This window comes from Antechinus flavipes, chromosome 2, assembly GCF_016432865.1.
Source record: "Antechinus flavipes isolate AdamAnt ecotype Samford, QLD, Australia chromosome 2, AdamAnt_v2, whole genome shotgun sequence".
NCBI classification, from domain to species: domain Eukaryota; kingdom Metazoa; phylum Chordata; class Mammalia; order Dasyuromorphia; family Dasyuridae; genus Antechinus; species Antechinus flavipes.
Window position 1 is genome coordinate 434,422,726 of NC_067399.1, and position 12,239 is coordinate 434,434,964.

Sequence of the window (12,239 nt, forward strand, 5' to 3'; positions counted from 1 at the left end):
AGGAGGAAGGCAGGAAGAGGCTTCTCTGCTACCTGTTCAGACAGGTAGATATACAAAGGGTCTTACCACAACCTGGACAAGTTGGTGGGAGTGGCAACAGAGAAAAGGGAAAAGATACAAAAGATGGTGTGGCTTCCTAGGCTGCTCTGACTTGAATACAAGGAGCAAATGAGTAGTAATGAGCATGAATGTTATTCACTACTGGCCTGATTCAATTTTAACCCTTTTTAAGTACAACCAAAAGGGTAATTCAAAAACTTTGAATCTCTGGAATTCTGTCTCTGGGTCCTAAAAAAACCCTCTAAAGGATGCTACTGATTCACAACCATCCCATTGCATTGACCTTTGATCTGACTTTGTCAAAAGCTAAGCTGGGATTGTGCCAAAGTGCAAAAGAGCATGGTAGGTGTGAGTGAAATTGCCAGACAGAATTTCCTCTGCCTATATATCCTGCTGATTTTCACAATTGTACTAGATTACAAAACTATCAAACAATATTCTGAAGCAAAAAATACCTTAGAATGGATCTAAGATATTTTATTGAGGCAGTTTTGAAGATCTGATCTTATTATTGGAATAAGTAAAAAAAATTCCCTTGCACAAAGCTATGCAACAAAAGCAACTAGAGAGAAAGATGCCACAGTAAATGCTTAGACACTGGCATCTGCAAATCTGGTCACATACAGACCAAGGCTAAAGAAAATTTAGAGTCAGAAGTCATTTTTAACCACTCTTTTCACATAAAACACAGTACTTACGTTTCTCAGAGGAATTTATAGCAGTAGCTAAAGACAAGAAGAAAAGAGTGACAGAGAGATTCTCTGGCAGAAGCTCAGAGAAATCAGGATTTGGCTGACCTGGTGAGTGTCTGCTTTCCTCCCCCACTAAACCATTGCAATACATGGCATGCAGCTCAATTTCTGTGGGCGGGAAACCCTGGTCACACATTGGGCAGGACACCTGGATATGGGCCGAGAAGATGGAGGCAGACATTTCCTTCTCATTATTTTCATTGACAGCAGCCTGAAGGACACAAAGAACATAATTATCACAAAAGGAATCATAATACTTTCAATTTAAAAAGCAAGGAATTCTAAGTGTTTCCCACTCATTCAATTCAATATATATTCAAGTGGCATCACATGCTATATAAACAGTGCTAGGTCCTTGGGCACAAAAAAATGAAAAAATGACAATCTTTTACCTAAAGGAGTTTTCGACCTTTGGGAGGAAGAGAGAGCAGGCAGTTTTCAGAAGGGAAGTTGGGAAGAAATGACATTTATATGGAATAAGCTGCCTTCTCTAACATTTTACCCTGAGGCAGAATAGTATGGTTGAAAGAGATGACTGGCAATAAGACGACCTTGGTTCAAATTCTGCTTTGTGCCTCTGTACAAGTCATTTCCCTCTTTAAGCCTCACTTTCCCCTTCTATAAAATGTGGATAATACTTACACTACCTACCATATGGGTTTGCAAGGAAAGCAAAACCCTCAAGCACTAAAGAAATGTTGAGTTCTTATTATCTTTACTGTCATGCAACTGTTATTCCTCCTGCAATGCTTACATCTCACCTGTTCAGGTCAAAGCTGGGAGCTCTGCAGTTATTAACTCAGCAGCATGAGTGAGCACTGCAGCACAACTACCTAACGCTTGTTTCCAAGGACAGCATGTCCCAGACAATCAATATTGAGGCTGCCCTGGATATTCACTGTTTCCATTTAAAGCAAGGATCACCTGTGTTGCTACAATACTTCACAGGGGAAAAAAAAAGTAAATATATCTATAGTCTAGAAACAAAATGAGATCAAAGCTAAAATGAAAAGTCATACACGCCAAATCGCCCTTTTGGACCTGTAAAATCTGGCCACCTCCAAAACAAGTTATGTTCTTTGTGAATTGAAATTGAGTGGTGGAAAGACCCAACTTGTGGGATAATAATTCACTATTTGACAAAAACTGCTGGGGAAACTGGAAACTAGCATGACAGAAACTAGGCATTGACCCACATCTAACACTGTACACCAAGATAAGGTTAAAGTGGGTTCATGATCTAGACATAAAGAATGATATTATAAACAAATCAGAAGGACATAGGATAGTTTACCTCTCAGATCTGTGGAGGAAGAAGAAATTTGTGACCAAAGAAGAACTAGAGATCATTACTGAACACAAAATAGATAAATTTTGATTATATTAAGTTAAAAAGTTTTTGTACAAACAAAACTAATACAGACAAGATTAGAAGGAAAGCAATAAACCGGGAAAACATTTTTACAGTCAAAGATTCTGATAAAGGCCTCATTTCAAAATAGATAACTGACTCAAATTTATAAGAAATCAAGCCATTTCTCCAATTGATAAATGGTCAAAGGATATGAACAGACAATTGAAATTGAAACTATTTCTAGTCATATGAAAATATGTTCTAAATCACTATTGATCAGAAAAATGCAAATTAAGACAACTCTGAGATACCATTACACACTTCTCAGATTGGCTAGGATGACAGGAAAAGATAATGACAAATGTTGGAGGCGATATGGGAAACTGGGACACTGATGCATTCATTGCTGGTGGAATTGTGACTACATCCAACTATTCTGGAGAGCAATTTGGAACTATGCTCAAAAAGTTATCAAACTGTGCATACCATTTGATCTAGTAGTGTTTCTACTGGTCCTATATCCCAAAGAAATCGTAAAAGAGGGAAAGGGACCCACATGTGCAAAAATGTTTGTGGCAGCCTTTTTTGTAGTGGCTACAAACTGGAAACTGAATGGATGCCCATCAGTTGGAGAATAGCTGAATAAATTATGGTATACGAATGTTATGGAATATTATTGTTCTGTAAGAAACAATCAGCAGGATGATTTCAGAGAGGCCTGGAGAGACTTACACGAACTAATGCTGAGTGAAATGAGTAGAACCAGGAGATCATTGTACACGGCAACAACAAGACTATATATATATATGATGACCAATTCTGATGGATGTGGCTCTTTTCAACAATGAGTTGATTCAAACTACTTCCAATTATTCAGTGATGAAGAGAGCCATCCACACCCAGAGAGAAGCCTGTGGGAACTGAGTATGAACCACAACATAGCATTTTCACTCTTTCTGTTATTTTTTGCTTGCATTTTTGTTTTCCTTCTCAGGTTTTTTTTCTTTCTAGATTCAATTTTTCTTGTGCAGCAAGATAACTATATAAATATGTATACATATATTGGATTTAACATATAATTTAACATATTTAACTACTTTCCATTGTACTACCTTCCATCTAGGGGAGGGGGATGAGAAGGAGGGGAACATTTGAAACAGAAGGTATTTGTAAGGATCAATGTTGAAAAAATTACCCATGCATATGTTTTATAAATAAAGATATAATTTTTTTAAAAAGAAAAGAAATTGAGTGGTAGAAGCAAAAAGTTTAGTCAATTTGGAGTCAGAAGATCTGGGCTCAACTCCTAGGTCAACTGAAGAACATACTTCTTTGGTGATCTTAGACAAGTTAATTATCTTCTCTTTCTCCATCTCTCCCTTCTCCTAGCCCAGCTTCCTTGTCTACAAAGTGAGAAGATTAATCGAAGTAATTACAGTATTTTCTAGCTATAAGGCCAATATTCTTAAATAAAACCATTTTCTACAACCCCTAAGAAGTCACCCAAATTTTAAAGAACAGATCCAAATAATGTAACTGAGTAGGGAAGACCTCAAATTTCTTTCTAACAACATTGGCTCTGAGTATCCTTTCCTCCTTAGGTTTGGTTCTTCATTGTGTTTAGAGATATCAGTCAGAAGCTTTATTTGAATAACAAAATCAATTATGCCTTAACAACATACAAGCAGTTACGAATGCCTCAAAATTGGTGGCCATCAACAGTTCACTAAACAGTTGTGTTGTGTCATGCATCTTACTAGAATACATACCCCAGCATTATTTTCTTTGCATTCATAACCAGCTCTATAAAATGCAGAAAATGTGCTTTCAACTCTTAATGTATTCAAGAAGAATAAGTCTGTCTATTATTGCCTTATTATGAATACTAGAACACTTCTAACTATGTTCATGGGCAATCCAGAAGAGTTTTGAATATTTTTATAATAATAAAAAAGACTTCTTTCTAGCACCATTAAAAAGATCTGTTTAAATATTAACTACCATAGTGAAACCTCAAGAGGAAAAAAATATAACAAAAGCAGCTTTTATTAAAGCCATGTAGCAGAAGACTCAGCCTTAGCAGAGATACCTTTACTTCATATCACATAACTACTTCTCAAAAAGGTAATCAGACACCATTGCAAAGCATTTTGAAAGGAGTGACTCTTTAAGTCTGATGCACAAAAGTCCACTGCAGTGGCAACTTAAAAAAAATTTTTTTTTAATTCTTTTGCAACTTGCAATGAGATTACCATCTAGGTCAGTCACTATACAAACACTTTCCCCCTATCTACCAATTTAACTAGTAGCCTGAGTAATAACCTCCACAGAAATCACTGAAGAAGAGAGAATTGATCTAGTACCTGAAAGACAAGTTTCCAAATACAACATTCATGAAATAAGCATCAATCCCCCGGGAAAACAAATTGAGAGGGATTTCAGTTCAAGTGTCAATTTTTCAGCTACCCCAGAGATGCTGTCAAAGTAGTTTTCTGATATTTGCAATCTGGTGTCACTGAACAGTCACAGTACATTACAGAGTGGTATGGCAAGAATACATATGAAGTAAGACATTTCAGATCAAATGGTCCATGCTCAGATATGAGAGAACACACCCTTGTGATCTTCAATATCTCTACCTGCACACATATGAAAGGTTCAAAGAGCTTTCATAGCCCTAGTAAGTAAAACTAAGCAAATGGATCACAATAATTAAAAAGCTAAAGCTCTCTTATTGGAAACTTCCAAGATATTTAGGGAAGTAAATACAAACCACAATCACATTCTTCTGATGTGTAATGATGCAGACATGCACTGTAAATTTTAAACAAGGCTCGTGTTCTTTGACCCATATAAAGCCATATCCTTTGCAAGTGTGCTTGCATAGGGAATCATCCTTGATTAACTCCAGACTTGCAAGGACTTCTATGTGACAGAATGACTTAACATTATCCCAGAATGCAAGAATTTGGGGTCCCTCACAGGGACATACATCCAAAGGCCATATTTACATTGTTAACAGGATCTGTGAATGGGCACTATGCTATAGGAAATGCTATCTTCATATCTACTGCTCTTTGACACCAGGAGTCTGTCAACTGTCAACAGTAATAGATCATGCTCCAACATACCAGGTTGTGTGAATGAGTAATGAAAGAAGTGGTCACATGGCTACCTGAAGCAGACACCAGGGAGGAGATCTACTCACTGCCCCCAAAACAGCTATAAGAAATGAGGAACATTAAAGAAAGGAGAATTCTGTTGTCCGAGACACTTCAAGGTAGCAAAGGACAAAACAATCAGGCATACAAATGCAGCCAACTCTTTGTACCTACATGAGAATGAATTTGTTTCATTCACAGATCCTCTTGTCACAACTCGCATGTCTAAAGTTGACAGGACTTACTGATGGTCACATTTCTTTGTCAGAGTCACAAGAACATAGAGAGTCTTGAACAGAAGGAGGAACTTGTATTAGATTCCGTTATTGCAGTAGTTACATAGTTCTTATTGAAGATGTGTCATAAGACAGGAAATGTAATCATGAAAATAAGAGGTTAATTTCTACCATCTTATTTAAGGCTCAAGCTGTCAAGCCAGACACCAACGCTTAGAAGTAAAATCCCATAGTGACCTCAGAAGCATTTCATTTACCTTCCCATAAAGTGAGAAATCATGGATGTAGAACACTACAGAAAATGTCAGGCTTTTTCTAATGTACTAATTAATTTTCTTTAACTTTTTTTTCCCTCTTTTATATTTTTTGAAATGAGAAGAGATACAGTGAGAAAAGATATTGATGTTAAAAAACAAAAATGAATTTTTTGAAAAAAGACAGTGAGTTCATCCTAAAATTTTTCATCCTAGTATGTTACATTACTAGCAACAACAAACAAGTGAGCTGCCCAAAAGGAATTTTTCCTCCCAACTAACAAATACAGAATCTTATAGCTGAAAGAGACTTTAGAATTCATCTAATTCAAACTCCTCATTTTGCAGAAGATGAAAATTATCTTCAGGAGTGAATAATTTTATGTGACTTTCTGTCCAAAATCACAGCATTAATGAAAGACAGTGAAATTCTAACTCACAGTTTAAGAGTTAGCTTTTTTCATCATACCACACTATTTCTTAGTAATATGCCAAGTTAGAGTGAACCAAAAGTTACAAGATTCTTTCCTGAGAAGTCCTTGGAGATAGGTAACTTAGAGACAGAAAACCCCCCAATTTTTTCTACCTAACAAGCTCCAGAAGAAGTCCTCCATGCCCCATACCTGATTCCACTGCTCTTACCTTAACAAGTCTTTATTTTCTTACCTTAATAGGTCTTTCTTTACTAGACAGACATTCCTCTTCTCTCTCTAGTTCAAGAACTTGAGATGGACTTAGCTGCGTCTCTGCAATACAAAAACAAATTCTTCTACGTGATTTCTATTCTCTAAACTCAAATTTTATTAGATAATTCAGTTTTCATCTTGCTATGCTCACACCATCTGCAAATCAAACATTTATTAATAGTACTATATATATATATATGACTATCTCTATAACATATACCCATTCAATTTAGTCAGTAGAAGCTACCCATATTAGTGCTAAAGTTGAAGGTATAACAGGGATGTACTAAAATAAATGAGGTAGAAATTTGTAAAAAGAAAAAAAAAAGAGTGATTCAGAACAAAGGCAAACTAAACATAACTGTAGTTCTGACCTGATAACCTTTTAAGAGCTAGCTGGTACAGTGGCTAGGATGCTGGACCTAGAATCAGGAAGATTTGAGTTCAGATTCAGTATCAAACACTTACTAGCTAGTTGTATTACCTTGGACAAGTTACTTAATCTAGATTTGTCTCAGTTTCCTCTTCTGTAAAATGAAGATGATAACAGTACTTGTCTCAGAGTTGATGTAAGAAGTAATGAGAGTGTCTGTACAGCACTTAGCATGATGGGTGACACACATTTAAATGCTTATTTTTAAAATTCACATATATAAGCACTTACATATATGTATATGGGAGTACATACACACATTTTTATGTATCTTACATTCTACTTATGGTAGGCAAAGTGATAAACAAGTATGGTAAAGAGATTTGTGTCAGTATATAAATAATCTGTTATCTGGAATTTTATCACGTACAAAGATAGTTGATATAAATAATGATGATGTAGCAAGATTCTAAAGTATCCCTTATGTCATCAAACTAAGATTAAATTGTGGTCTGTACTATTTAATATTAAGTGTCTTTTACCGTATGTGAATATTATGAAATTAATAACTATATATTAACATTATTGATCAAAATATCTGAGCATAATATTCCCTACCATGCTGCAGAAAATAGAGAATATTCTTTGTCAGGTTTTGCTAACAAATGTTGTAAGAAAAGACAGATTCTTCAAAGGCAGGGGCTGATTACTGCTTGGACTACTGCAATCATAAAAAGTCTTCACTTCTGATTTTGAGAAATGACTGAAATACTTGACAATAATGACTGCTAAAGTGGGCGCAGCTGCCCATAAATACATGATGCTAGAATAATACATATTACAGTCCCATGCTACAATACTGCTGTTTTAACTGAATAATACCACAAAGTAACTACATTATTAATGGAGTGCTAGAAGCTTAGAACTGTCAGAGATTCTAGACAAGATGCAAAAAACATGGACTAAACTTCTCTCCATCTGTTTCACCTAAAAGGATCAAAACATACAGAATCAATTCATATATATTATAAAGGTTTCTTTTTTTTTTAAGTTTGCTTTTTCTAGTAGGATCTCTTTAGGCAAAAGGAATATTAATGGTATAGAACCCTTTGCAATCTCACTTAGAAGTAGTTTATGTCAGCTATTGGTTAAATTTAATTACCAAGTTAATGGCAGTGAGTCATGACCATAAAAGCCATCCAAACTCAGTCATAGAATGTTTGGCTTTTCCTTCTCATTAATTGTGGTTTTTGAGATCATTGTTATTTCCAGGTCTCTCTCTGTTGGAGTTTGTCATGATGTCAAATGCTATCATGCTAGATAACGGAGTTAGTGATTTGAGTGGGAATTAGTGACACTCAGCAAAGAGAGTCTTTTTCATAAAAACAACATTCCTGGGGAGTACAATCTTGCCAAAAGCAGAGCAATTTGCACATGGGTTGGTCTTCTGTAAGAACCTCATTTTATGCAAATTGAGGTGGGAACAAAACCAGGAAGAGGAACCATCCTGTAAAAATCTACTTCTATCCCTAACTTCTTAATTTTAAAAATAAAGTCTCATACTAACCCCAGGCTATGATGTAAGATGTTTGTGTTCTAGACTTTGTCCAGAAAAAAATAAACGTTTCCCTGATGGACCTAATAGGACCTTATAAAAGCCAGGAATAATGACATTTAGGTACAGAGGGGAAAATGAAAAAAGAAAAGTAGTCATCCAAATTCACTTGAAAATCTACTCTGTGTGGAGCAGCTAGGTGGTGCAATGGATAGAGCACTAGCCCTAAAGTCAGGAGAACCTGAGTTCAAATCTGCTCTCAGACACTTAACATGTCTTAGCTGCATGACCCTGGGCAAGTCACTTAACGCCAATTGCCTCAGCAAAAAAATCTGCTCTGTGGCAATACTTGTTAGAAGGTATATTAAATAATTTGGGAATTAGGAAAAGACCTGGGTTTAAATTGCTTGCTAGTTGTGTAACCCCTCAAACTCAGTTTCTTCATCTATAAAATGAGGCTATGATAAATACCTCACCAAATTGTTGTGAGAATCAAATGAAGTGACAGGACTTCTTAAACCTTAAAGCACTACACACTCAAAGTGTACACACACACACACACACAAATTTCCAAAAGAATCTTAGTGCAGTTAAAACTATGTAAGCTTAAAACTATACTGATAGTTTTGGGATAGCCTGTATCATCATCATCATCACAATAATCATAATGTATATAATAATGAGAGCTAATCTGAAGTAGAAAGAGATACCTTTGAGAGGGAATGAATTCTCTAATACTGGGAATTTCTTATTAGGGCATATTAATTATATAATTATTATAGTGATGAGAAACTCATCACCCCCCCAAGGAAGCCCCTTCTACTTTAGAATCTACTTTAGAAAATCCTACTTTAGAATCTGATTATTACATACTTTTCTCTTGCAATCTAATTTCTATAATTTATAAAATTAAGATACAATGAGGCAACAAGCAAGGTTAGCTGTCTATCTGAAATGAACAGTCAAAAGCAGTGAGAGTTGTAGCACAAACTCACTCTCCTGAATGGCTATACAACAATACAACATTGAACTACAACATAAAAAGAAAAAAGAAAATCACTGTAAATAATTTTTTTTGATAACAAGTAAGTCAGCATACCAGTTCTGCAAGATACACTAAACCAACACACAAGATCCAATGGGTCCAAAAGCAGTGGTTAAATAAGCAAGTGCTATTCCTGGTGCAATGCTGGCATCTCTGAGGAGGTTGGTATGCAAATGAGGAAATAAAAGTCATGTTAATTTCAACATTAAAAAAATATTCTCTGGAAGAAGAGGGGAAGAAGAAGAACTAGAGAGTTAGACAAAGTCTATCAAATGGGTTGTGGAATTTAAAGCAAATCAAGAGAACTTTTAAAAAATGTACTGAAGTAGGATTTGAAAACCAAATAGAGAATATGCAAATTTTTGCAAAGTCAGCAGAGGCTCTTACCTGGGCAGATTGTGATCTCTTCTGCAGAGTTTTTCCTGTCAATGACTGGACTTTTCTTACTGGTCAATTGGCTTAGAGCAATGGAGCTGAAAAAGGACCAACAGTCAAATTCCCAGTAAAATAAATCAGGCGTAAGAGCAAAATAATGCTGAGTAGCAGTATATTAGATAATATATTTGATAATACAAAATGACAGTATATTTGACACCTGTAATCCCACAAAAATGTAAAGAAAAAAGAAAAAGGAAATGTGAAAAGTGATGGTGGAAATACCAGAAGAAAAATATGGAAATACAATAGGCTTGAAACTTCAGTCCCAGAGAAATCACTACATAAAAAGGAACTCCTTCTAGGGAACTTACAAAGGAAGGTTGAAGGGTAAGCACTGCCTGTGTGCATCAGAGAAGGCAAAAATCTCCACTCCAATCTAAGAATGTCAAAGGTTTGTTTTATATTGCCTATCTCAGGTAAGCCTGAACATTGCAGTGATTTGTACACTCAGAGCAAATAACTTGGAGAGCTTCCTGACATTGCACTAGCTTCTTCCTACTTTGCTGTTAATTTCTTTTTTATCTCAAGATACTTCTTTCTAAAGCAGCAAAAAATAGGCTACAACTCTCCAAGTTGCCCTACAGCAAAAATCTGCCCACACAAGTAGAGCATTTTGTGCAGAGTTTAACTATACATGGCTTCTCCCTATCTGACCTTCTGGTTCTCCCTGCCTGTTCACGGAATACCATCTCTTCCTGACATAAGAACACGTGGTTTAGTGATGTGGGCATTCAGAGCTGGCCCCCTCTCGCTTCACTGAGCTTTACGATTAGTTTGATCAAGTATGCAAGAAAACACTTAAAAAAAAAAAAAAAAACACAAATCCCCATGTCAACTGAGAACCACAGAGAAGAGAGAACAGCCACCATTGATTCATGATAAATAACTAAATCCTGATAGGAAACCACAAGTGATTTCTCTCTCTAAATAAAACATTTCAAAGCATTTGTTAGAAACCCAAGCCAGGCACAGTTTACTCTGCATGTAACATCAGGGCTCTATTCAAAGGGTCCATCACAAAACAATTTGCTGACATTTATAAAATGGGCTAATCAATTTGAAGTCAAACCGCATTGCCTGCTACTCCAACTATCTCCTGGTGACAAAGCGTATAATCATTTATTAAAACCTACATCTGCTCTGCACAAAATTCACCACAACAAAGCAAAGAGGTCCACAGGAAGCAGAAAGCTTTCTCCAGTTAAAACCACTTCCAAAACCATTTGAATAGCCTGAGAATTCAACCAAAGCCATATTGTCCAGCATTGAAAGAAATTCTTCTAGACTGGTACACAGGCTATGCTATCCCTTTGCTCCACCTAGCCAAATCCCAAAGGCCTAGCTCAAATTTCAGAGTGTTTTCCTTATTTCTCCAATCTTCTCTGTTCTCTCTCTGGTCAGAGCACTATGTGGCCTCATCATCACCATAATAAGAACTGGGCCTGGGATAAAGTTTGGCTAGATAGAAAAGGAAAAAATGTGAGCAAGGATAGATGGGAAGTAAGAATTATCTGTGAAAAGCCCAGATAACACATAAGTTATAACTATGCAGGGAATACCCACCATTCAACCCAAAAAGCAACTCGTAAAATCTCCAGGGCTCAGAGCAATGACTAGTCAGAGGCATAATTTGACAATAATAACTACCAATAACCAAATTCTATCACACTGTTATAAAGAATTACAACTATATGAAAGCAAAGTATACAGGAAAAATCTGGGAAAGACACCTACCTTTAAGGAGCTTATAATTTAATCAAGAAGACATGAATAGGAAATAAGGAGGAAAATAATACACAACTATATATAGTTGTGTTAAATAAATAATACTATGGGGATAATCAGTAGGAACTCACAAAATAGAGATTGTCACTAAAAGATGGAAGAATCAAGCTATGAAGCTGAAGCTGGGCTTTGAAAGAGAATTGGTACTTGAATGAAAAATAAAGAGGGGAAAGTATAGAGACAAGGAGAGATGAATTAACATTAAATAAAATTAACATATGAGTACAGGAAGAAGAGTTGAGGGACAAAAAACAGGAAAAGACTACCAAATTGGAGCTATAAACACAATTTTTTTAAAAAGTCTCTGTGAAGACTATGACAGGTGCTATTTAAACAAGATAGACTTCACCCTCAAGAAGTTTAGAATCTAAGGAGGAGGAAAAGACAAGTAGATAGATAACAAAAAATATCATTAAGTATGTACATTAGAAAAATTCAAGGACAAGTACTGTTCCAAAACAGAAGATCACTATGAACTGATAAAAATCAGGCAGTCTTCCTAGAGGAAGTGATACATGAATTGGGCTTTACAGGATGGGC

The 12,239-nt window shown here is 35.9% G+C and overlaps 1 protein-coding gene across 3 annotated transcripts in view; it reads right to left on the reverse strand.

The window, feature by feature from the left end:
• The window catches only part of UIMC1 (ubiquitin interaction motif containing 1), a 137,705-nt gene that overhangs the window by 41,100 nt on the left and 84,366 nt on the right, over nt 1-12,239 (reverse strand). For all 3 annotated transcript variants that reach the window (XM_051979009.1, XM_051979008.1, XM_051979011.1), the window contains exons 7-9: nt 9,864-9,949; nt 6,484-6,563; nt 858-1,023 (exon numbers count right to left, since the gene is read on the reverse strand). In XM_051979009.1, the coding sequence (XP_051834969.1) occupies nt 858-1,023; nt 6,484-6,563; nt 9,864-9,949 (332 nt within the window). The remainder of the gene's footprint in view (nt 1-857; nt 1,024-6,483; nt 6,564-9,863; nt 9,950-12,239) is intronic.